At 41.2% G+C, this 27,566-nt stretch overlaps 1 protein-coding gene across 4 annotated transcripts in view; it reads left to right on the top strand.

The window, feature by feature from the left end:
• Positions 1–27,566, top strand: part of FRMD4B (FERM domain containing 4B) — a 369,354-nt gene that overhangs the window by 168,381 nt on the left and 173,407 nt on the right. Inside the window, exon 1 of one of the 4 annotated variants that reach the window (XM_055383372.2) lies at positions 20,501–20,637. The exons of the other annotated variants lie outside the window; for them this stretch is intronic. Within the exon in view, the coding sequence (XP_055239347.2) occupies positions 20,611–20,637 (27 nt within the window). The 5' untranslated portion in view covers positions 20,501–20,610. Of the gene's footprint in view, positions 1–20,500; positions 20,638–27,566 lie in introns of those variants that run through there. 4 annotated transcript variants of the gene reach the window in all.

Raw genomic sequence — 27,566 nt, 5'->3', positions numbered from 1 at the left:
TGTTTATTAAAGCACTTTTTATTGAGCAATATTTATTACCTTCCAGGCACTTTTCTGGGCACTTGGGATACAACAGCATAACAGACAGAGGTAGGCCCTGCCCTTGTGGAGCTCAGAGTCCACTGGGGATGAAGCTGGCAAGGGAGAAATGTGACAAAAGGCTTCTTTCCGAGGTTTTATTAATGTCAAGACTCAAAGGATGAGAAGGAGCTTGGCATGTGCAGACCAAGGAGAACAGCATTCCAAGTGGAGGTAATGGCAGACGCAAAGACACTGAGGCAGGAAAGACCTTAGGATGTTGTAGGAATGGAGAGCACAGTGGAGTGGCCAAAGTGTTGCAAGAAATGTTAAGGTCATGAGAGGTGGGTTTGGCAAGGCAGCAGAGATCAGATCACACGGTGCCCTGGTGTTCTAGAGTTTGCAGTAAGTGTGGTGGGAAGCCATTGAAGATGTTTCAAATGTGGGAATAACTTGTGCATTCATTTCAACAAATATATACTGAGGGCCTATTACATTCTAGGCCTGGTCGAGGCAGTGGAGATACAGCAAGAAACCAACAAGAAGCTCTGCCTTCTCAGAGCTTACTTTGTAGTCAGCTATTTGTCAGTAAATGGCAACTCCATTCTTCCGGGTGCTGAAATGAAAACCTTGGCTAGTTTTCAACACTTACATTCTACTTCTAACCCATCAGCAAATCCCTTTGGCTCTACCTTCAAACTATATATCCACTTATCATCTTCATCACCATGATCCTGGGGCCAAGCCACCCTCATTTCTTAGCTGGTTTGTTGCAATAGCTTCCTAACTGGTCTCTCTGCAAATGCCAACCGCCCCTGCAGTGTTTTCTCAACCCAACCTCCAGTGGGATTTTGTTCAAAGTAAGTCAGATCATGTCATTTTTCTGTTCAGATCCCTTCAATGACTTCCCGACTCTGAGAAACAACCTGGCCTTACTATCTCTACAAGGCCCCTGTGTGTCTGTGTGATCAGTATTCCTTCTACCTAGGCTCCTCCCAACTCCTGCCTCAGTTCCAGCAAACACACCCAAACTCTGGTCTTAACTCCCAGCACCCTTCCCCTCTTTAACGCTTCTCCAGCAACCCTGGCCTCCTTGCTGTCCCTCAAACCTGCCAAGCACATTCCAGCCTCAGAGTTGTAGCCCACAGAATGTTGTCTGCCTGGAATCTCATTCCTGAGAAGTCTACATGATGCTTACCCCATCACTTCCTGTAGGTCTCTCTTCAAATGTCACCCCAACCAGGGAGGTGACTCCCAACCATGTCTTAGCCTGCTTTATTTTTCACTGTAATCCTTTTCACCACACCACCTGACTCTATGAATATATTTGTTCATATGCTCATTTCCCCTGCCAGAACATTATTCATAGCTGAAGGCATGCAGGGGACTTCACTGTTAGAATCCTCAGTGCTTGGAACAGCACCTGGAACCAAAAATGTGCTTCAGAAATACTTGTTGATTAAATGAACAAATGAATCTACTTTACACTTTAAGAAGCCTGCTCCAGCCACTCTAGGGAGAATGACTTAAAAGGGGTAAGAGCGGTCAGGAGGCCATTTCAGATCTCCAGCTGAGAGACGATGGGGACCCAGGCAAGGGTAGAGGCAGCACATGATATGAGAAGACACCAAGCATTTGGAGGAGGAGAAAGCAGCATTAGCAGAACTCTGCCCGAAGGCAACGTTTGCATTCCGTGAAGCTTTAGAAACCTCATGTGGGGAAAAAGCCATGTATGTTGAAATACATTTGTATGTGTGGGTTTATTCTTTTTCATTATTGAAAATAGCCCCACGCCAGTGTAAGCTGATTGAGAATACATTCGTTTGGCTTCTCTAACGACCATTTCATCAGAAAAGCATTGCTTTAGATAGCAGAGTAGGTTATTTCCTCTAACCCTGGTGCCAGTGGGCTCCCTCAAGGACACCAGCTTGTGTGTACTGCCAGCTGCAAGTACCCACCCATGCCCAGCCCAGGGCGGGGAACTTGGCAGCTTCTGCAGTTCTTGTCAGCCCTGACTGTCAAGCGATCACTATTTCCTGCACCCGGCCCTGTGGTTGGGCTCTGGAAGGTGCCCTGTTTTTCCTGACAGACATTTCAGACCGTTTGCTCTCTTTTTTTTTTGGCATTTCTATGTACGTTTTTTAATCATTCTGACCCTGTCTCAGGTCTTTCCCATCCACTGGAGTTAAAGGATGAACGGCCCTTCTGATTGGATTTTCCTGGATTCTTAGGAGCAAAAGAAAAAAAAAACCAGGAACAAAAGCAAAAGCAAAATTTATTTCTGGCCTTTATTAGTGTTTAATTAAAAGCTTGCTTTCCCCAACTCTTTGGCTGTGTTCAAGCTTTTCAAAATTCTGCAAGCACAGACAACATAGAGAGAATTTGACTCTTTAAGTTACAAGAGCTGCTTATTATGTCTAATTAGCACCATCAAATAATGACAGAATCTGCCATCATCATTGCTAAAGAAAAAAGTCATACCAGGTATTTCCCAAATGTTTCTCAGGAGAAAGTACCTCTTCTTTTAATAAATAGGCTACTACCAATTTTTAAATGAATTCAGTGTTTAAGTTAGAAACAATTTTGGTCAGGATACAAAGAATCTTAACTGTCAAATCATACTTAAATTTATGAAGCTCTTTCTTCCTTAGGATTTTTATATTTTGAACTTTCTAGGTATTGATGCCAGATATAGTTCCAGCCGAGCTCATAAGATTTTGCTCTCAAATTCTTTTTGGGAATGAGATTTTTTTATTTTTTAGTGAATGTGTTTTTCCTTCAATAAACTTCAGAAACCAACTCTGAGTTTCAAAAATCGTTTTTTTTCTTGAGATGTTAGTGCCAGAATCTGAACAGTCTCCTTTATTCAGCACACAGTTGCATCAGTTTAATTTTTTTCAGGCTCATATACTAAATTAGGTTACAAAAATTCACCACACTTTTATCTGTGCATTGTGTTTTAAGTAAATCAAATTTAATTATGTTCTTTCTACCCTTTTTTCTTTTCTCCTGGCCTTTTCTTTGTGTTTTTTCTCTGAGCTAAATCGGTCATGCTTAAATCTATGAAGAAATAAATATGTGTGCATACTTAATGTATGACATATGAAAAATGTACAAATACATGTATGTATTTATGTATAGATAGGACTGTGTATCTGAAGTTTTTCCAGAAAGTAAAACCATGAGCCAACATATTCACTAAAGATAGCTTTCGCTTTTTTTCCACCAACCTTCAGCATTACTTTTAAACTTATGGTATGACTCTGAAATCATCAGTGCAAATAATATGGTTAGACTCCATAATAGGTGTATTCTTTAGAAAATTACTATTAATTTTGATGAAGTTTAGCACATGAAAATTTGATAAACAACTTCATCTGTTTCCTTTGATTAAAAAGAAGAAAACAAGCTGGGCCCTGTGGCTCATGCCTTTAATCCCGGCACTTTGGGAGGCCGAGGTGGGAGAATTGCTTGAGCCCAAGAGTTCAAGACCAGCCTGGGCAACATGGTCAAACCTCATCTCTACAAAAAATACCAAAAAAATTAGCCAGATATGGTGGTGTGTACCTGTAGTCCCAGCTACTCAAGAGGCTGAGGCAGGAGGATTGCTTGAGCCCAGGAGGTTGAGGTTGCAGTGAGCCGTGATTGCACCACTGCACTCCAGACAGTTATGTGCTGAAGCTCCCGCATTATTGGCTTACCTGGCTTGTCTGTGAAGTGGGAGTATGCCATGGGCTACTTCACTGGGGAGGACTGAGTATCAAGTGTAAGGCAGAAGAGTGAGACATACTCAAAATGTGACAATTGCATTTGTTCAAGAAGTATGCAAAGCACCTGTCCAAGAACGACAAGGTGGGTAGGCACAGGCTTGAGGGATCTGTGAGAAAAAAGACAGAGGATGTGGCCTGGGAAACCACAGTGCCTTCCTCAGCCACAGCAGCTGCATTCATTATTTACTGCTGTCTAATGTCATCAGTCTGTTCTAATAGATGTTGTAATGGGATGAACAGCTTTATCTGTTTCCTTTGTGTGATTTGCACATATCCTGTGGGAGCTAAGGATATTGGAGTCAGGTCGTATGAGTTCCAATGCTGGCGCACGTCCTTTACTGGCTGGGTAACTCAGAGCATGTTTCTCAACCCCTTTGAGCCTCAGTTTCCTCATCTGTAAAATGGGAACATGATATCTCATGATGTTGTCGGGTTTAAACGGGAGAGTGCCATGTGACTGCTTAAACTGATGCCTAGAACATGACAAGAACTCAATAAATTATAGTTTAGAAAAAGGCCTTGGCCACTAAAAGAGGTAAAATAAAAAAAGAGAGAAGGAAAAGCATCCCAGAAATGGGACTATAACATGTTTTACATACTGATATATGTCATATAGGTGAAACTACCTAAAATAAGAATGAGAGGAAATGGATATTTTAAAGCAGAAGCATTAAATTATGATTGATCTGATAAATTGTTGCAACCTTTTTATAGGACAGTCTAGTTGTTTCCAGTCAAAATGTAAGATATTTGTTCTCTATGACCAAGCATTTCCATTTCAGGAAATCCTCCTAAGGACATTCTCAGGTAATGGCGGATGTGCAAGGATTTTCATATTTTCATATTTCAAATAGCAAAGCAGTGAGAATAAACAGAATAGTTCATTAAATGACAGTACCTCGGTACTATGGAATTCTATGAGATCAGGAGAGAGAATGGAGTTGAAAATTGGCCCAGATAATTGTCAATGATATATTTTTTGGGTAAAAACAAAAACATTGGCCCAGATAATTGTCAATGATATATTTTTTGGGTAAAAACAAAAACAAAGTACAAAACAATATATGGGATGTGTACATGTGTATGTATATATGTATGTATGTGTATTGTTATGGATATATGCAAGCAATGTGTGTATGTGTTCATGTATGTGGAGGGATGGGGCTGGACATGTATAGCCCAAATTATTAATAAATAATTTTTACCTCTGGGAAGTGTAAGTGGATGAAGGAGAAGTTTCTGCTTCTCTTACTTTCATATTATTCTGAAATCAAATATTTTATAGCAAGAGTATCTATAATATTTTTACAATTTTGTAAAATGTCCTATTCAAAACATTTGATCCAGGCTCTTGTGTAGACCATTTCTGGAGAATAAAGATCTGTTTAATTTAACTTTGTGTCCATTCACACAGTGCCAGAAGGTAGTAGTGTCTCCAAGTGTTTGTCTAGTATGTCCATTTAAAAATGATTGTTCACTGGGCATGGTGGCTCATACCTGTAAACCCAACACTTTGGGAGGTTGAGATGGGTGGATCACTTGAGTCCAGGAGTTCACGACCAGCCTGGGCAACATGGCAAAATTTCATCTCTAGAAAAAATACAAATTAGTCGGGCATAGTGGCAACACCTGTAGTTCTAGCTACTCAGGAGGCTGAGGTGGGAGGATCACTTGAGCCCAGGAGGTTGAGGCTGCAGTGTGCTGTGATCATCCCACTGCACTCCAGCCTGGGCAACAGAGTGAGACCCTGTCTAAAAACAAAACAAAACAACAAGAAAAATACAAAGACTATTAATTATTATTGATATGAATACTATTGAAAAAAAGGTCGTATTTGTGCTCTTTTAAGAACTATAGAGTTTTTATCATTAAAGCAACATATGTTAATAAATTTAATTGTTAGAGATATGCCTGGCTTAGAACATGAAGGTTCTTTAATGGTTATTAACAGGGCATATATTTGCCAGATATTTTCTAAACCTATAGTGACATATATATCATATCATTATAATATAAACTTTTACAGAGGTGAGATCACCCTATACTTACCTGGCAGGGGAGATACCATGATCATGAGGTGAGATCACCCTACATAATTTATTCTAAAATGTATTTACTTACATGTCTTACATACTGATATATGTCATTATTTTTAATAAGTGTTGTATATTCAATGGTATGAATGAACCATAATTTTTTTTTTTTTTTTAGTTTCCTTTTTTTTTAATTTTTTATTTTTTATTGATCATTCTTGGGTGTTTCTCGCAGAGGGGGATTTGGCAGGGTCACAGGACAATAGTGGAGGGAAGGTCAGCAGATAAACAAGTGAACAAAGTTCTCTGGTTTTCCTAGGCAGAGGACCCTGCGGCCTTCTGCAGTGTTTGTGTCCCTGGGTACTTGAGATTAGGGAGTGGTGATGACTCTTAACGAGCATGCTGCCTTCAAGCATCTGTTTAACAAAGCACATCTTGCACCGCCCTTAATCCATTCAACCCTGAGTGGATACAGCACATGTTTCAGAGAGCACAGGGTTGGGGGTAAGGTCACAGAGCAACAGGATCCCAAGGCAGAAGAATTTTTCTTAGTACAGAACAAAATGAAAAGTCTCCCATGTCTACCTCTTTCTACACAGACACGGCAACCATCCGATTTCTCAATCTTTTCCCCACCTTTCCCCCCTTTCTATTCCACAAAACCGCCATTGTCATCATGGCCCCTTCTCAATGAGCTGTTGGGTACACCTCCCAGACGGGGTGGTGGCCGGGCAGAGGGGCTCCTCACTTCCCAGTAGGGGCGGCCGGGCAGAGGCGCCCCTCACCTCCCGGACGGTGCGGCTGGCCAGGCGGGGAGCTGACCCCCCCACCTCCCTCCCGGACGGGGCGGCTGGCCGGGTGGGGGGCTGACCCCCCCACCTCCCTCCCGGACGGGGCGGCTGGTCGGGCAAAGGGGCTCCTCACTTCCCAGTAGGGGCAGCCGGGCAGAGGCGCCCCTCACCTCCCGGATAGGGCGGCTGGCCGGGTGGGGGGCTGATCCCCCCACCTCCCTCCCAGACGGGGCGGCTGGCCGGGCGGGGGGCTGACCCCCCCACCTCCCTCCCGGACGGGGCGGCTGGCCGGGCAGAGGGGCTCCTCACTTCCCAGTAGGGGCGGCCGGGCAGAGGCGCCCCTCACCTCCTGGACAGGGCGGCTGGCCGGGCGGGAGGCTGATCCCCCCACCTCCCTCCCGGACGGGGCGGCTGGCCGGGCGGGGGGCTGACCCCCCCGCCTCCCTCCCGGACGAGGTGGCTGCCGGGCGGAGACGCTCCTCACTTCCCAGACGGGGGTGGCTGCTGGGCGGAGGGGCTCCTCACTTCTCAGACGGGGCGGCAGGGCAGAGACGCTCCTCACATCCCGGACGGGGCGGCAGGGCAGAGGTGCTCCCCTCATCTCAGACGATGGGCGGCCAGGCAGAGACGCTCCTCACTTCCCAGATGTGATGGCGGCCGGGAAGAGGCGCTCCTCACTTCCTAGATGGGATGGTGGCCGGGCAGAGATGCCCCTCACTTTCCAGACTGGGCAGCCAGGCAGAGGGGCTCCTCACATCCCAGACGATGGGTGGCCAGGCGGAGACGCTCCTCACTTCCCAGACGGGGTGGCGGCCGGGCAGAGGCTGCAATCTCGGCACTTTGGGAGGCCAAGGCAGGCGGCTGGGAGGTGGTTGTAGCGAGCCGAGATCACGCCACTGCACTCCAGCATGGGCGCCATTGAGCACTGAGTTAACGAGACTCCGTCTGCAATCCCGGCACCTCGGGAGGCCGAGGCTGGCAGATCACTCACGGTTAGGAGCTGGAGACCAGCCCGGCCGACACAGCGAAACCCCGTCTCCACCAAAAAAATACGAAAACCAGTCTCAGCAGGCCGAGGCAGGAGAATCAGGCAGGGAGGTTGCAGTGAGCTGAGATGGCAGCAGTACCGTCCAGCTTCCGCTCGGCATCAGAGGGAGACCGTGGAAAGAGAGGGAGAGGGAGACCGTGGGGAGAGGGAGAGGGAGAGGGAACCATAATTAATTTTTAATAATTACATCAGTCTCCTATTGATGGACATTAAGTTGTTCTCAATTTTTTTTTTTTTTTTTTTTTTTTTTTGAGACAGAGCCTCGCTCTGTTGCCTAGGTTGGAGTGCAGTGATGCAATCTCGGCCCGCTGCAACCTCCGCCTCCTGGGTTCAAACAATTCTCCTGCCTTAGCCTCCCAAGTAGCCGGGATTACAAGCCTGTGCCACCATGCCCAGCTAATTTTGTGTGTGTGTGTTTGTGTGTGTGTGTTTTGTAGAGGTGGGGTTTTTCCATGTTGGCCAGATTGATCTCAAACTTCTGGCCTCAAATGATCTGCCGCCTCCTCAGCCTCTCAAAGTGCTGGGATTACAGGCATAAGCCACCATGCTTGACCTGTTTCTAATTTTTACTAAGACAATGCTACAGTAACCATTCTTATACATAAAACATTTGTGGGAGAATTTCTGTGAAATGAATACTTTGAAATGATATTGCTGGAATTTGGAAGGAATTTGGTTTTCCAAAAATTCCACGGGTGAGTGCAGTGGCTCACACCTGTAATCCCAGCACTTTGGGAGGCTGAGGCGGGTGTATCACTTGAAGTCAAGAGTTCAAGACGAGCCTGGCCAACATGGTGAAGCCCCGTCTGTAATAATACTAGAATTAGCCAGGCGTGGTGATGTGTGCATGGAATCCCAGCTATTCGGAGGCTAAGGCAGGAGAATTGCTTGAATTCGGGAGGCAGTTTGTGGTGAGTTGAGATTACTTCACTGCACCCCAGCCTGGGCAACAGAGCAAGACTCCATCTCAAAAAAAAAAAAAAAAAAAAAAATGTTGTATCTATTTATGCTACTACCAAGTGAATAAGAATCATTCTTGTCCACATTCTAGCTAGCAACTTTGATTTATACCAGTCTGCTGGCCAAAAATGTACATTTTATTTGTTTTTATTTTACTTCATTTATTAGTAGAGATGTCCAATTTCCATAACTTTCTTAAGGACCATGATACTTGGAATACTGGAGTTGTTCTTGCCCGATAACATTGGGGGAAACACATACTGTGTTTTGTCACAGTATAAATTGGTTTGAGAACAATTTTAGAGCCAGACTTGAGAGCAGGTTTTAGTCTCCTAGAGAATATTTGTCATCTCAGAGTGATATGGAATTTCCTTGTATAGTTAAAATAGGTTTATATAGAGCATTGCTGGTTAAAACCCAAGGGTCATAAAGATAGATGTTCACACAGCCTCTCTGTTATGCACTAAAATCTTAAGCTTTAGAAATGGCTGACAATAGTTATTGCTTTTTATAATCACTATACTATTTGGTTTCATATTGTGGTTTCCTCCTTTACTGTTTAGTGAATTTCAGCAATTTTGTTTTATCTCTTCTGTAAATGGCTTAAACTTCATTTAGATAAACTGAGAAGGAATCACCAAGGCCTTTATTTATTTAAAAAAAAAAAACAAGTGAGAAAGCTTGGGGTAGGAGAACAGAATGCTGCACCATTTATTTTTTCTTTTTCGTCTTAGATGCCCAGGGGTTTGAGCTTCTTTGGCCATCTAAATTCATATTTATTAACTTAAATATAATTTAACCAGAGTCAAATTGTCTCGATGAGATTTCATAGCCACGAGCGACCATGAAACTGTCATTTGTCTCATTTGGGAAGGCACCAGAACTGATTACTCAGGAGATGATTGAAACTGCTGATCCCATTAATGCCGTGGTTATTCTGGAGATAGTGCCCTGAGGGTGAAGATGGGTTGACCCACAGATTTGTTTGTGTATAGACTTTAACCAGAGCCTGGCTGACTCAGAGGCAAACTGGAATTGCTGCAGGAAGTTTCCCAATGAATGTTTTTGTCATATTTTTTAGCTGCTCACTCACCACTGGCATACCATTAGCACCCAGTCTCCCTTCTGGAGGTGCCCACCAGGCAGATGGCAAAATGGCAGGTCCCAGCGCATGCTTCCTGCCGTGGCCACCAAGGGGCCAGCTTGTCCTCTGTCTGTCCCCTGGTTCAGCTTGGCTAAACTTGTATGTTCCTGTCTTCTGAGTTTGAGCTAAAAGGACAGGATGTTTGGAAGTCAGAATCATCAAGGCAGTAACTGAGGTGAGTGGGACAGGCAAGATAGTCGCGTGACATAAATTGTCACTTTGCTCCCTGTGGGTTCTCTTGTTTTGTGTTCATTTTCTAAGCCTGATTTAAACATCCATTCTTTGCTTCTTTCATCCTGAGAGGCCTGATTTGGTTCAGGGATCAATATCACCCCCTTGCCCATATAACTTGGGTAAATACTGATTGATTGGTCTCTAACCCAGTGCTTCCCTACTTTCTCTGATGTCATAGAATACACAGAAAATGATAGTGTTTGTGTGGCACCTGGAGTAAATGGAAGAAGCTGCTCAGGCTGGAGGTGATCACCAAATTGTCTCTGGCTGCCTCCAGGCCTGAAAAGACCAATAGCTCAGTACACCTGTTGCCTCAGTACACTGGTTTTGAAGCTGTGGTTGAAGCTAGTCATGATGACCTTATTCCTCTGCCAGGGATTGGTTAAGGGTAAACATAGGACCCAGCTCTGGTCAATGGGGAGCCATTTCTTAAAAAGCTGTCTATTCTTGAAAATAGGCATGGCTGGGCCAGGTGCGGTGACTCACGCCTGTAATCCTAGCACTTTGGGAGGCCAAGGCAGGCGGATCACGAGGTCAGGAGATTGAGACCATCCTGGCTAACATGATGAAATTCCGTCTCTACTAAAAATACAAAAAAATTAGCCAGGCATGGTGGCAGGCACCTGTAGTCCCAGCTACTCGGGAGGCTGAGGCAGGAGAATGGCGTGAACCCAGGAGGCGGAGCTTGCAGTAAGCCGAGATTGTGCCACTGCACTCTAGCCTGGGCAACAGAGCAAGACTCCGTCTCAAAAAAAAAAAAAAAAAGTCATGGAGGCCAGGTGCAGAGGCTCATACCTATGATCCCAACACTTTGGGAGGTCAAGATGGGAGGATCACTTGAGCTCAGGAGTTCAAGACCAGCTCGGGCAACATGGCAAGACCCATCTCTATTTAAAAAAAAAAAAAAAAAATGGTAAAAAGAAGTGATCCTTTTTTTTGGAGTGGAGATGTGAGAGCTTCAAGGATGGCAGCTATATTGCAACCATGAGGGAATGTTACCTAAGAAGAATGGGCTGGGTGGAAAAATAGAAGAAGCCTGGGACTTTTACGATATTGCTAATCTGTTGACCTCACCAACCTTGGCACTGCCCTACCTGGAGATACTGAGAATATAGATCCATATTATTAAAGTTATTTTCACTTTTTGTTTGTTTATTTTTTTACTGTAAAAAGCATTCTGATACAATATAAGCTCAGGACTTGAAGGTCAGGACTTATAGAAGAATTGTCCAACAACAACAACAAAAGTATTCAAAATGAAAAACTTTTTAGGAAACATATAATAAAAATTGGAGATGTGCTGATATAAGGAAAATGTTTAAGTTCAGAATAAGATGGGCAGGAATAGAAAGAAATTGTTTAAAATTCACAGTTCTTTATTTTAAAAAGTATGGGATTTTTAAATTAACGTGATAGTTTGTTTTTGGTTTTTGTTTGTTTTTTTGGGGGGGGGTTGGCTTTTTGTTGTTGTTGTTCTTTTGAGATGGAGTCTTGCTCTGTCACCCAGGCTGGAGTGCAGTGGCATGATCCCGGTTCACTGCAACCTCCGCCTCCCAGTTTCAAGCGATTCTCCTGCCTCAGCTTCCTGAGTAGCTGGAATTACAGGCATGCGCCACCGTGCCCGGCTAATTTTGTACTTTTAGTAGAGACGGGGTGTTACCATGTTGGTCAGGCCGGTCTCGAGCTCCTGACTTCGTGATAGTTGTCTTAAACAGAAATATCTACCAGTGTCTCAGTGAAATGCTAGAGAACTGGAAAGGATTCCAATTAACAATTGTGAGAGGCAGAAGAGCACACAAGGCAAGAGCCTGAAATTTGGAGCCAAACTGTGTAGGTTCAAAGCCTTCATCTGCTACTTCCTGGCTGTGATTTCATGTAAGTTATTTAACCTCTCTATGCCTCAGTTTTCTCATCTGTAAGATGGAGATAATAATAATAGTCCCGACCTCAAAGGTATTGTGGAGTTTATACTTATAATAAACAGGAACAGAGTATGGCACATATGAAGTACTATATAAGTGCTTGTTATTATTAATCTACAATTATCACCTAAACCTATACCTGTGCAAACAAAAAGTCACTTAAGCACAAATGCTTCTACTACTTCACAGTCACTAAAATAACTAAAATTAAGAAGATCTATAATACCACATCTTGGCAAAGATGTGGGATAACCAGATCTCTCATATATTGGCAGTGTAAAATGGTATGACCTTTTAGGAAATTGTTTGGCAGTTAAACGTACATTCATCCTATGATCTGTTAGCTCTATTCATGCACATTTATTCAAGAGAAATGAAAACATATGCATGTGCACACACATGCATACACACACAGCTTGTAAAAGAATATTCATAGCTTATTAGCTTCTAATACCCCCAAACTGAGAACAACTGATTTCCATTAACAAGAGAGGAGATAAATAAACTATACTATATTCATGCAATGGATACTACTCAGCGATCAGAAAATGAATGAATTGCTAATACATGCAACACCATGAATGAATATTAAAAACATTTTGCTCAGTAAAAGAAGCCAGGTATTAAAAAATACATACTCCATAATTCAATTTGTATGAAGTTCTACAACAGGAAAAACTAATCTATTGTGATAGAAATCTGAATAGTGGTTGTTATGGGAGGTAGGGAAAGATTGGCAGAGGTAGCTTTCTGGAAATGTTTTATATCTTGGTGGGGATGTGGATAACATGTCTGTAATACCTAAAATATGTATTTTTATTATGCATAATTTATAGTGTAATTTTCTAAATGAAACAAAAAGCAGTAACAGACACTGCCCAGGTTTTGAGTAGTAAATGCACAAGATGAGCATCTTTTTATCCCAGGTAGCAAGGAAGCTGACAAATACTACTGGTAGCAAGGAAGCTGACAAATACTACTGGTAGCAAGGAAGCTGACAAATACTACTAAAACCATGTCACAAGGACTTGGAAACTGGCTTGAAGAGGCTCTCACTCACCAAAATGGCCCAATCTGAATATCAGGAAAGAAAATTTTTAAAAAAGAAAATAACTTTAATGGATTGAAACACATGAATTATATTTAAATGCATATGTTCATAATGACAAAATGCATTTTGACCACCCTTGAAAGTACCCAACTCATTATTTTGGAAACTGGCAAATAAAGATAAAGAGTCAAACGTTTTCTCTGCCTTTCTTGTATGAATTATACTACTGGGTAACCAATTAATAGATAAGGAAAAAATCTCTCATTATAGAAATATTCTAGCTAGTAAGTAAGGGATAATAGAATTAGAATGCCATCATACTGCCACTCCTAATTAATTAAATGATATAGCTATTGAGCATTAGCAGCTGCTAATGTCACAAAAAGAAATGGCTCTTCTAATGAAAAGACACAAGTGGCGACCTATGAGATAGTATTGCCAAAAAAGATCTAACTGAAATCTGATAAAGTCTTGGGACTCAACAAACCTCCAGGAACCATGGTAAACAGAGGAACATTTAAGTGACACCAAGGGAATGCAATCAGCAAAACTTAGGTGGTAGGAGAATTTACAGGATAAACAGCCTAGTTTCTTCAACAAGTAAATTGCAATGAGAGAGAGAGGAGAGAAAAAGAGAGAGATGGATGGAACAGGAACCTGTAGGTTAACAGAAACCTAAGGAAAATATCAACCAGTTGCAAAATGTGGAGCTTTTTTTTATTTTGATTCAAACAAACTTGGGGAAAAAAGACGTTAATCAGATAATTGGATATTTGAAGACTAGAGATCTGATGATATTAAGGAATTACTGTTAACTTTTTTAAGTATTTAGGGTTATGTTTAAAAAAGAGTCCTTATCTTTTATATTGAATTATTTACAGATGAAATTACTTAAGTCTTGGTTTTGCTTCAAAATAATACCTATAGGAGGACAGAAAGTAGGCAAGAATATAAATGAAACAATATTAGCCAGGTGTTGGTAACTCGAAACTAGGTGGAAACACGGGAGGTGGTTATGACACTGGTCTTTGACTTTTTGTGTGTACTTGAAATTTTCCATTACAAAAACTTTTTTGTTTTGGTTTTAAAGGAATACAAAGGGAGAGAGAAAGGGGAAAACAAAATGCCAGGTTCTGCAGAAAGACCGGAAGGAAATCTAACAGAATGCCTGAGCGTTAACCCCTGGATGCATTCCACTTTGTCTACAATGGCCAAATGGAAAGGCCATGTGTAAGAGCATGGGCCCTGGGTTCAAATCCTATTCTTCTACCCCCAACTGGGGAGACTTATGCTACCAGACATCTCAGTGCTTCAGTTTCCCATTTGTAAAATGGATTTCAAGAATGAACTTTGGATACCCTTTTCTCTTCATTTTTCCAAACACAGAGATGAGACTCAATTTTACAAAGTTTATGTGCGTCACCTAAAAACTGCACGTGCCTTATGGTAAAACCAAGTCAAAAGTCATGGCCTTCAACCTATGAAACAGACAGAAAGGAAACCCCTATCATGCCTGCTTCTCTCCCTACCTCTTTTCATCTCTGTTTTTCCATTTGTGGTTAAGAAAGCAAGAAAATTCGCCTAGCACAAAAGTTTTCCCTCTTTTTCTGTCTAGAGGGGAATATGAGTAATGAACTTTTCCATCAGGGTTGTTTTTCCTGGACATAGTGCACCCCCTCCAGCTGCTAAAACATGTGATCCTGAAGGAGACCTTAAATAAACTTAAATGTTCCTTATCGGTCAGTCCCAGTTTGTACTAAATTATGAATTAATTTTCTGTATTTGGTACTTTTCCTTTTTAAACAGAAGTTCTATTCATTCAAAATATTAGTTGAGAACTTTCCAGGTTCCACGTGTTATAGCCCTGAACAAGGCAGAAATGGTCCTGAAACCAACTAACCTGTGGCTGGCTCTTTCCTGACCTCCAGTCTTAATCCAGGAGCTCACTCTCCCCATACAGCATTCTCCACCCCTCTTTATCATGTCCTCCTGCTTTATTTTCTTCCTAAGTCTTACTCTTATCTGAAATTACCTCATTTATGAATTAAATTATTTTTTGTTTCATGCCACCCTCTGGATACCTCTGCTGTTCACCGCTGTTCCCCCACCACCTAGCACCATGCCCAGCAGAGCTAGCTACATAATTTATCAGACTCTACATATCTTTTCTGTGTCTATAGCCAAATACCACAGACTGGGTAATTTATAAAGAAAACAGATTTATTTGGCTCATGGTTCTGGAGGCTGGGAAGTCCAAGAACATGGCACTGGCATCTGGCAGGGTCATCCCATGGCTGAAGGCAGAAGGGTACACAGGTTCACAGGAAGAAACAGGAAAAATGTGGGCTGAACTTATCTTTTATTAGAAGCCCACCTCCATGATAACTAATCTACTCCTGTGATAATGAATTAATAATCCATTATCATGTCTTGAAGGTCCCACTTCTTTTTATGTTTGTTTGTTTTTGAGGCAGGGTCTCACTGTGTCACCCATGCTAAAGTGTAGTGGCGGAGTCTTGGCTCACTGCAGCCTCAACCTCCCAGGCTCAAGTGATTCTCCTACCTCAGCCTCCTGAGTATCTGGGACTATAGGCGCATGCCACCACACTTGGCTAATTTTTGTGTATTTTGTAGAGATGGAGTTTCACTATGTTGCCCAGGCTGGTCTCAAACTCCTGAACTCAAGCAATCTGTTTTTGTTGGCTTCCCAAACTGCTGGGATTACAGGCATGTGCCCCCCGGATCTGGCCGGTCCCACCTCTTAATACTGTGAAAATGGCAATCAAATTTTAACATGAGTTTTAGTGGGGACATTCAAACCATAGCACAATGCAAAATGAAAATGTGGGATTCCTTGTTCAAAAATGATTAAGAATTGTGAGACAGCAGAACACTAAACCAAGCATGAGGCCCTTCTGAGCATTGAATCATGTGGGCCTACATAGGCCACAGACCCAGCTCTGACATCCAATACCTGACAGACGTTCAAAAAATAATTACTGCAATGAATGCAAATTTAAGAAAAATCATCAGGTATCTAAGGAGCTCTGACATACAGATTGATAAAAGATTAAAAACAGAAACCAGCATGTGTGTGAAAGGAATGTGTAATTCCTCAATTGTGGAGTTGACTATGAGGTGACAAATAAAGTCATTACTCTTCTCTTTTTGAGAGATGCCAGGTCCAGGCTGCAAATTTGTCGAAGGTCAGAATCATGGTGTTTTCATCTTTGACTTCCTTGTAAGGCCTCTGCATGTATTTGATGCTCAAGAAATATTTGAACTGAAACTGAATTGTTTCTAGAGGCTGAATTAGAGAAGGATGAGGAGTTATGAGGAAATATTTTTTCTTTAGTGCAAACCTCACTAAATTTAGGAGGAGATGAGCTGGTCTTCAAGTTTGTCCTCTTACTTTATGACAAATGGTTTAGTGCTATGCCCAGCTGCCAGAATTTTGGAAAACTGCAATACATTGCCTCTGTTGTGATTTTATGGTGCGTCTGGCATTCATTCAGCATGTGAAATGTTCTATGATGAAAGTGATAGTTTTGTGATAAAACTCAAAGCTTCTCTTAAAGACAAAAGTTGGGATCCTGCTTCCACAAATTTTTCCTTAAATTGGTGGACATATTTCTTTTATTCCACCCTCACAGTCAATAAAAGCCTCCACAAAGTCATCAATACATATGTACAAGCTCACCAGTTAGGTGATCATCCAACTGTGTCACAATTTGTATTTTATAGGCACAGTTTCACATATAAGCTCATATTTCATTTGGACCTATTCCAGGATATAGTTTCATTTTCAACGGGACTCCTGAACAGGGCTCCCCAAGTCTACATTCCTGAATCCCAGGTTAAGCCCTGCCTTGTGTCTGGCTGCACGGCAGAAGGCATTTGGAAAAACATTTGTTTCAAGTTGGATATAGCATCAGCTTTGCCACTGTCCCATTCTGGCCTTTGAATGCCAGTTATCTGGGACCCCTTCTGATTTACTGATTACAAAACTCCTGTCTGATACCCTACTACTGCAGGAATTATCCATTTCCTCAAGACTGAATCCCTGGCACCTATGCCCTTGTCCCGTCTTTGCACCTAGAGCCCCACCAAACTCTCCAATCCTGTGTTTATAAGCACTCACATTCTTGAACAGTGTTGGTCAGTGGACTAATGGTGTCAGATTCCAATTATCCTTTCTCACACAAACTGACATATTAGATAGGATATTTTTGTTTGCAAATAAAGTTTTGTTTAAAAATCAGAACTAGCTTGAGCAGCAACGGAAATTATAGACTCAGTAACTGAAAAGGCCAAGGAATGACTTCAGGTTCAATGGCATTTCATAATTCAGACAGTGACATTGGAGTATGTCTCTCTCCAACTCTTCTGTCTGGCATGAGGTTTCCTGGTAGCCCCAGATTTTCATCCAAGCAACTTTGTAACTCCAGAACAAACAAAAACAAAGATACTTCTTCTCTGATCCCTATGACTAATGGGTATGGGGTGTATTAGTAAGGGTTCTCTAAAGGGACAGAGTTAATAGGATATTTTATATATATATATTTTATATATATATTATATATATGTATATATACATGTGTATATATGTGTGTCTGTGTGTATATATATATCTATATATAAAGGGAAGTTTATTAAGTATTAACTTACATGATAACAAGGTCCCACAATAGGCCGTCTGCAGGCCGAGGAGCAAGGAGAGCCAGTCCGAATCCCCAAACTGAAGAACTTGGAGTCTGATGTTTGAGGTCAGGAAGCATCCAGCACGAGAGAAAGAGGTAGGCTGGGAGGCTAGGCCAGTCTTGTCTTTTCACATTTTTCTGCCTGCTTTATATTCTAGCCACACTGGCAGCTGATCAGATGGTGCCCACCCAGATCACGGGTGGGTCTGCCTTTCCCAGCCCACTGACTTAAATGTTAATCTCCTTTGGCAATACCCTCAGAGGCACACCCAGGATCAATACTTGGCATCCTTCAATCCAATCAAGTTGACACTAAGTATTAACCATCACATGGGGGTAGAGTGATTTTATTGGTCAGTCTTGAATCACATATTCATCTTCTTTATATGGGGATATGGGGTTCCCCCCTACCCCCAGTTATTTGGATGGTGTCCCCAAAGAAAAGCAGGGATCCTGTTTCCTAATTTTTTTTTTTCTTTTTTGAGATGGAATCTTGCTTGCTCTGCCACCCAGGCTGGAGTGCAGTGGTGCGATCTCAGCTCACTGCAACCTCCGGCTCCCAGGTTGAAGCAATTCTCCTGCCTCAGCCTCCCGAGTAGCTGGGAATACAGGTGCCAGCCACTACACCTCGCTAATTTTTGTATTTGTAGTAGAGATAGGGTTACGCCATGTTGGCCAGGCTGGTCTCAAACTCCTTACCTGAGGTGATCTGCCAACCTCAGCCTCCCAAAGTGCTGAGATTACAGGTGTGAGACACTGTGCCCGGCCTCCCAATTTTAATACTCCTGGTAGACTCCATCTCTATGTGTTCTCACACCATAACCTGAGCTTACCCAGCCTCCCCCCTAATTTGGTCTGTCAACCTTCATCTGGCCCTCAAGCTGTCCTGGCCTCCTGGTTTTACCCTTGCCTAATCTAGCCCAACTTGCTGCTGAAACTGGCTATCAACATTCCGATTGTCCTTCAACAGTGAAAACATTTTTACCATACAATCAGAAATGTCCCACTAGTTCTCTCAGTCGACTCTCCAACCCAGTAAGAAAAGGTACCATGTATTGAGTTTTTACTGTTATATATTAACAAATAGAAGGTTCTGTCAAATAAAGTAATACAATAATTCCCCACCTTCCCAACAAGAAGACTCAGGCAAATGTTTTGGGTCAACCTATATAAAATTTTAGAAATGTATATGAAATATTAGAAAATTTACTCCTAATATTAGGAGTGCTCATAACACTTGTTATGCAGATTAATAACTGGAGTGATTTCTGCCTTGTGCTCACCCTCTTGATAGGACAATTTTATTCAACTTCTTCATGTGCATCTGTGTGCTGGCACTGGAACAAAAGTCCTCTTTAAGTCATCCTTGTATCACAGCGCAGCATCTCCACTTCTGCCCAAGTTGTTTGAGCTATATAGCACTTTTTCAATCTCCATATATGATGCTTTTCTGGGAATATCATTGCCCAGCTTTTTTTTTTCCCCTTTTTCCATTTATCCTACGAGTATATGTGCATGAAATAATGTCTAAGTAACTTGTTTCTTCTAACATCCAACCCGTCCAATTGGGAGGTCACGTGCTCACAAATAATTACTAAATATGTATTAAACTTTTTGCCACCTTTTCTACTGATATCATCAAGTGACTTCTATTTGCATCCAAACTTAGCATTGACTGAAGTTGTTACAGGCTGCCGTGTCTTCCCCAGACAGTATATTGTGGTCATAGTAATTAGAGTCTTTGGAAGGATGTGAAGATAAAGCCACTCCCCGGTTTCTGAGGGATTAACATTTTGTGGGGGTAAAGGGAGGTACCCCACCCTATATTTAGATACCTGTGGTATCTCCCAGGCAAATTCTTTGAGCTTTGCATGAACTATCTCTTTTAATTTCTCCAGCACTCCTGAAGGAGATCAGGATTTTTATCTCCATTTTACAAAGGAGGGAACCAGTTCTCAGAAAGATCAAGTAACTTTCCCAAGGATATATACAGCTGTAAAACACAAGGTTTCTCTGACTCTAGAGAGTCTTAGAGATTTAATCTTATGGTTATGTTCTTAACCATACCATACTCTTGAGCAAAATTCCAGACTGTTCTTTTTTTCAGGTGGGAGAAGCATGATACCCTGTCACAAGCTTTTACTTAATCATTCTTTTTTTAAAAAAAAAAAAGTAAATTTATTATTTTTCCAGTATTCTATATGTTTTTCTCTCTGCCTTCAAGCATAATGTATTTTGATTATTTCCTATTCACTGAATGACTTCAATAGTAATGATTTCATTAAATGCAAATAGTGAAATGAATCTTTTCTGAGACCACGTCATTCTGCCAAGATTTTCTGTTGTGGCTGGCATCTCTGATTGATTTTACTAAGGTTGTTCCATGGAATTCTGAGTTTCTTTCTGAGTGGAAAAGCTGTTAACATCAACTGGCTGTGAGTAGCATAGTTGAGTTAAATATTGTTTTTATTTATATTCATTAAATTCCCAGCCTCATCCAAAACATGCATAGAAGTTTAGATTCATACATGGCATCGCCTATCTCTGAATAATTACCCAACCTAAAGCCTGCATTATCAATGAAGTTTAGAAAACAGTAGATGACATTTCGTCATATGTTTTAAATGTGTTGTAAAGAAAGCGTTTGAGTGGCCGAAAGAAATAGCAGAAGTTTTTTAGTTGTTTTTATTTTCCCATTTCTCCTGTGACTCATATTGAAAGGCTTTTGTTTCTAATCAAAGCAACAAACAGTATGGTCATTTCCTTGAGATTATATGGCAGCGGAAGGCGTCAGGAGTTTTTAAGTTCCTACTTCCACTGGCTTGTAGTTGGAGAAAATGCAAGCACATGCGCGCACACACACACGCGCACACACACACACCTCACAAGTGCTTAATACGTGTGTCTTTTGTCTTAAGCACTCTCTTCAGTTCCTTTAAATGAGCCGAGGTCATGGTGGTTCGGAGGTAAGAATGATTTTTTTTTATGATCTTCCAGTTGCAGACTGTGTAACGGTGCTTCTTCAGCTTTCACTGGCAGTTCATAGCAAAATCTTGGGCAGATTTTAATATTGTACTGGGGGTGGACTAATCTAAGAACTAATATTGCAGAACCCAACTTGCAGAAAAGGAAATTACAAGAAATGTTTATCTTCACTCTTGTGAAGGAATTACTTTTTCCAAAACAGAGTTGGATGTGCTCTGTTTGATACCAAGTGAAGATGGTCCTTAAAGACGCCCATCGTCTGGAGGGTTTTCCTGTCATTGTTTTAATGCTATCTTTGCTCCTTTAAAGGTCGTGAAAGGCTGATTTCTTATTTTGCTTTAGAACTTTGGCAAATATGAAGTATGTAATTCCACTTCATCACCCTTTCCCCTGCTCCCACCACTCTCTCCTTTTTTCTTTTTTTTTTTTAATTTTAAATACTGGAGTTTCTTTATGGATGTAGAAAAGACAGAGAGAGGGCAGGAACTGTGTCAGTAAGCAACACAAAAATGCTTTTTGATTTATAATTGTTCATCGTTTCATCAGCAAGATGTGTTTGGGGCCTTCCCTGTTTTTGTGAACACTTGGCAACAAAAATTCTGTGGTGTCCTAGAGCTCATTAGCAGCCCCTCTGAAAGGATCCTTTGATGTGGGTCCCTGCTTTGCCTCCAGAAAGAAGAAGGAAAATTGAATTTTGTCCTCCAGTCTAGTTTGTGGTGAAGGTTCTATGTGATCAGAATTCAGCAGTTCAAGATAGAAACCTCGGAAATGCCATTTTTGGGGACGGCTTCCAATTAATTAATAAAACTTTTATGATTTGTCAGAGGAAGTCCTACATCCTTATTAAAGGGAAGCCTTTTTTTCTTTCCTGCCTTGTAATGTGGTTATGGTAAACTCATTAAGTCCAACTCCATGTGGCCATTTTTCTTCCCTGATGGGTAGATGTTGATGGTGGAGGGGAGGATTATCTGGGTAAAAAACAAAGGAAATTATCTCATTCAGTAGACTGCAAAACTCTTGGGGATAGAAGGAAGTCTGTAGAGGAAGTGGGCAGGATTGGGTAGAGAAGAGAAACATCAAAGAAATTAAATATATCACAATAGGAACTGGAATAGTACCCTTTTGCTATAATGTAACAACATAATAGTGTAGCCTTAGAAATGAGTCCGTTGTCTCTAAATCGGTCCTATCTAAAGGTATCTAATGTCTGAAGGAGTGAAAAGGAATATAATCTTATCCAAATGCAGTCCTGTGACCTGGATTCCCAGAGTGGCATTATGGTGACCTAAGGCCTCATTATAAATGATCCTGTTCTGAAGATTCAGGCCATAGAACATCCTGAGAAGTAAGACTATCTTGTTATGCAGCTCTTTCAGCGGTCAGAAACTACAGCTCTTAGCAGAGGGCCTAAAATATTCCCAGACATACCAAGTTCCACTCCAGAGCATACTCTGTGTGTTCCACTGTGTTTGATCCTACATTTGAAGTATGCGGGGAAGTTGTTACTACTAGAATGGAGGTTGCTGCAGACAGGTACTATGTCTCACCCATGGAGAGAATTCCCAGTTACTGTCAGGAGGCAGGGTGATGGGTGGTGGACAAATATTATTGGCTGAGCAGAATTGTTAGATATATTTATGCCATGGAACATTTAAACCACAAGAAACCTTGTAAGTCACTTTGTCCAATCTCCTCATTCTGTTACTGAAGAGATTAAAATGCAGAGAAGAGGAGGAATTTTTCTAAGACTTCCTATCCCGTTAGGGGCAGGGCACAGCCTGGATTCTGGATCTCCTGAGTTCCGAATGTATGCTCTGTCCACCCTTTGCCTTTTCTGGGCCAGAGGATGATTTTGCCTAATTTCCAGCATCTCTGAATTTCATGAAGCAAGAGTTTCTTTTCATGGGTGCGTGCATCTTGGAATAGAAAAGTGGGAGCTGCATCCAAATGAGATTCTGCTTTCTGTTCTGCATGGTTTCCAATTGCTAGCAGAAGCCTGTGCACAGGTGCACAAAAGACCCCAGGAAAAGAACTACATGTCTTGTCTCTTATCACAAAAAGCTATAGTGCTAGGTAAAACCATACTAAAACACTTTCTCTTTGTTTCAAAAATATTGTGGCAACCTGAAAATACTAGTGAGCTCTCAGCAGAGGCCTGTCTCGGGATCGTAATTCAAGTATGAGACTTACGTTTGTCCCTGAGGTAGATTCTGTGAAGCTCCAATTAAGACTTTTTTCTCGCTTAATGTTGGAAAACTAGAAAAAATTTTAAATACAATATTTTCCTAAACTGGAAAAGTAAGCCTGAGTACAGGTAAACTATACATTAATATATGTTTATGTGATTTGGCAAGGTTAAACAATCAATTTATTATTCCAATAACAGAAATCTAAGAAAGGAAGGTATTGGGCATATTTCCTGTATACTTCAGATGCTTTTTTTTTCCTTAAAGGAAGCTTTTGTAGATCACGCTGTAAAGGTATGCACACTTCTGTTGTCTTGTATTGGTTTATTTTCTCATTTGGTTTTCTTTTTTTATTATTATTATACTTTAAGTTCTAGAGTACATGTGCACAATGTGCAGGTTTGTTACATATGTATACATGTGCCATGTTGGTGTGCTGCACCCATTAACTCATCATTTACATTAGGTATATCTCCTAATGCTATCCCTCCCCCCCTCCCCCCTCCCCACACCCCAAGGCAGGCCCCAGCGTGTGCTGTTCCCCTTCCTGTGTCCAAGTGTTCTCACTGTTCAATTCCCACCTGTGAGTGAGAACATGCAGTGTTTGGTTATTTGTCCTTGTGATAGTTTGCTGAGAATGATAGTTTCCAGCTTCATCCATGTCCCTACAAAGGACATGAACTCATCCTTCTTTATGGCTGCAGAGTATTCCATGGTGTATATGTGCCACATTTTCTTAATCCAGTCTATCATTGATGGACATTTGGGTTGGTTCCAAGTCTTTGCTATTGTGAATAGTGTCGCAATAAACATACGTGTGCATGTGTCTTTATAGCAGCATGATTTGTAATCCTTTGGGTATATACCCAGTAATGGGATGGCTGGGTCAAATGGTATTTCTACTTCTAGATCCCTGAGGAATCGCCACGCTGTCTTCCACAATGGTTGAACTAGTTTACAGTCCCACCAACAGTGTAAAAGTGTTCCTATTTCTCCACATCCTCTCCAGCACCTGTTGTTTCCTGACTTTTTAATGATTGCCATTCTAACTGGTGTGAGATGGTATCTCATTGTGGTTTTGATTTGCATTTCTCTGATGGCCAGTGATGATGAGCATTTTTTCATGTGTCTTTTGGATGCATAAATGTCTTCTTTTGAGAAGTGTCTGTTCATATCCTTTGCCCACTTTTTGATGGGGTTGTTTGTTTTTTTCTTGTAAATTTGTTGGAGTTCATTGTAGACTCTGGATATTAGCCCTTTGTCAGATGAGTAGATTGCAAAAATTTTCTCCCATTCTGTAGGTTGCGTGTTCACTCTGATGGTAGTTTTTTTGCTTTGAAGAAGCTCTTTGTTTAATTAGACCCCATTTGTCAATTTTGGCTTTTGTTGCCATTGCTTTTGGTGTTTTAGACATGAAGTCCTTGCCCATGCCTATGTCCTGAATGGTATTGTCTAGGTTTTCTTCTAGGGTTTTTATGGTTTTAGGTCTAACATTTAAGTCTTTAATCCATCTTGAATTAATTTTTGTGTAAGGTGTAAGGAAGGGATCCAGTTTCAGCTTTCTACATATGGCTAGCCAGTTTTCCCAGCACCATTTATTAAATAGGGAATCCTTTCCCCATTGCTTGTTTTTGTCAGGTTTGTCAAAGATCAGATGGTTGTAGATGTGTGGTATTATTTTTGAGGGCTCTGCTCTGTTCCATTTGTCTATATCTCTGTTTTGGTACCAGTACCATGCTGTTTTGGTTACTGTAGCCTTGTAGTATAGTTTGAAGTCAGGTAGTGTGATGCCTCCAGTTTTGTTCTTTTGGCTTAGGATTGACTTGGCAATGCAGGCTCTTTTTTGGTTCCATATGAACTTTAAAGTATTTTTTTCCAATTCTGTGAAGAAAGTCATTAGTAGCTTGATGGGGATGGCTTTGAATCTATAAGTTACCTTGGGCAGTATGGCCATTTTCACGATATTGATTCTTCCTATCCATGAGCATGGAATGTTCTTCCATTTGTTTGTGTCCTCTTTTATTTCATTGAGCAGTGGTTTGTAGTTCTCCTTGAAGAGGTCCTTCACATCCCTTGTAAGCTGGATTCCTAGGTATTTTATTCCCTTTGAAGCAATTGTGAATGGGAATTCACTCATGATTTGGCTCTCTGTTTGTCTGTTATTGGTATATAAAAATGCTTGTGATTTTAGCACATTGATTTTGTATCCTGAGACTTTGCTGAAGTTGCTTATGATCTTAAGGAGATTTTAGGCTGAGACAATGGGGTTTTCTAAATATACAATCATGTCATCTGCAAACAGGGACAATTTGACTTCCTCTTTTCCTAAATGAATACCTTTTATTTCTTTCTCCTGCCTGATTGCCCTGGCCAGAACTTCCAACACTATGTTGAATAGGAGTGGTGAGAGAGGGCATCCCTGTCTTGTGCCAGTTTTCAAAGGGAATGCTTCCAGTTTTTGCCCATTCAGTATGATACTGACTGTGGGTTTGTCATAAATAGCTCTTATTATTTTGAAATACGTCCCATCAATACCTAATTTATTGAGAGTTTTTAGCATGAAGGGCTGTTGAATTTTGTCAAAGGCGTTTTCTGCATCTATTGAGATAAGCATGTGTTTTTTGTCTTTGGTTCTGTTTATATGCTGGATTACGTTTATTGATTTGCATATGTTGTACCAGCCTTGCATCCCAGGGATGAAGCCCACTTGATCATGGTGGATAAGCTCTTTGATGTGCTGCTGGATTCGGTTTGTCAGTATTTTATTGAGGATCTTTGCATCGATGTTCATCAGGGATATTGGTCTAAAATTCTCTTTTTTTGTTGTGTCTCTGCCAGGCTTTGGTATCAGGATGATGCTGCCCTCATAAAATGAGTTAGGGAGGATTCCCACTTTTTCTATCAATTGGAATAGTTTCAGAAGGAATGGTACCAGCTCCTCCTTGTACCTCTGGTAGAATTCGGCTGTGAATCTGTCTGGTCCTGGACTTTTTTTGGTTGGTAGGCTATTAATTATTGCCTCAATTTCAGAGCCTCTTATTGGTCTTTTCAGGGATTCAGCTTCTTCCAGGTTTATTCTTGGGAGGGTGTATGTGTCGAGGAACTTATCCATTTCTTCTAGATTTTCTAGTTTGTTTGCGTAGAAGTGTTTATAGTATTCTCTGATGGTAGTTTGTATTTCTGTGGGATCGATGGTGATATCCCCTTTATCATTTTTTATTGCAACTATTTGATTTTCTCTCTTTTCTTCTTTATTAGTCTTGCTAGCAGTCTATGAATTTTGTTGATCTTTTCAAAAAACCAGCTCTTGGATTCATTGATTTTTTTGAAGGGTTTTTTGTGTCTCTATTCCCTTCAGTTCTGCTCTGATCTTAGTTATTTCTTGCCTTCTGCTATCTTTTGAATGTGTTTGCTCTTGCTTCTCTAGTTCTTTTAATTGTGATGTTAGGGTGTCAAATTTAGATCTCTCCTGCTTTCTTTTGTGGGCATTTAGTGCTACAAATTTCCCTCTACACACTGCTTTAAATGTGTCCCAGAGATTCTGGTATGTTGTGTCTTTGTTCTCGTTGGTTTCAGAGAACATCTTTATTTCTGCCTTCATTTCATTATGTACCCAGTAGTCTTTCAGGAGCAGGTTGTTCAGTTTCCATGTAGTTGAGTGGTTTTCAGTGAGTTTCTTCATCCTGAGTTCTAGTTTGATTGCACTGTGGTCTGAGAGACCGTTTGTTATAATTTCTGTTCTTTTACATTTGCTGAGGAATGCTTTACTTCCAACTATGTGGTCAGTTTTGGAATAAGTGCAATGTGGTGCTGAGAAGAATGTATATTCTGTTGATTTGTGGTGGAGAGTTCTGTAGATGTCTATTAGGTCCACCTGGTGCAGAACTGAATTCAATTCCTGGATATCCTTTTTAACTTTCTGTCTCATTGATCTGTCTGATGTGGACAGTGGGGTGTTAAAGTCTCCCATTATTATTGTGTGGGAGTCTAAGTCTCTTTCTAGGTCTCTAAGGACTTGCTTCATGAATCTGGGTGCTCCTGTATTGGGTGCATATATATTTAGGATAGTTATCTCTTCTTGTTGAATTGATCCCTTTACCATTATGTAATGGCCTTCTTTGTCTCTTTTGATCTTTGTTGGTTTAAAGTCTGTTTTATCAGAGACTAGGATCGCAACCCTTGCCTTTTTTTGTTTTCCATTTGCTTCGTAGACCTTCATCCATCCCTTTATTTTGAGCCTATGTGTGTCTCCGCACGTGAGATAGGTCTCCTGAATACAGCACACTGATGGGTCTTGACTCTTTATCCAATTTGCCAGTCTTCGTCTTTTAATTGGCCCATTTAGCCCATTTACATTTAAGGTTAATATTGTTATGTGTGAATTTGATCCTGTCATTATGATTTTAGCTGGTCATTTTGCTCGTTAGTTGATGCAGTTTCTTCCTAGCCTCGATGGTCTTTACAATTTTGCATGTTTTTGCAGTGGCTGGTATGGGTTTTTCCTTTCCATGTTTAGTGCTTCCTTCAGGAGCTCTTTTAGGGCAGGCCTGGTGGTGACAAAACCTCTCAGCATTTGCTTGTCTGTAAAGGATTTTATTTCTCCTTCACTTATGAAGCTTAGTTTGGCTGGATATGAAATTCTGGGTTGAAAATTCCTTTTTTTAGGAATGTTGAATATTGGCCCCCACTCTCTTCTGGCTTGTAGAGTTTCTGCCAAGAGATCC

This window comes from Gorilla gorilla, chromosome 2, assembly GCF_029281585.2.
Source record: "Gorilla gorilla gorilla isolate KB3781 chromosome 2, NHGRI_mGorGor1-v2.1_pri, whole genome shotgun sequence".
Lineage (NCBI taxonomy): Eukaryota > Metazoa > Chordata > Mammalia > Primates > Hominidae > Gorilla > Gorilla gorilla.
The sequence above is the reverse complement of the archived record's forward strand: the minus strand, read 5'-3'. Positions and strand labels throughout refer to the sequence as shown.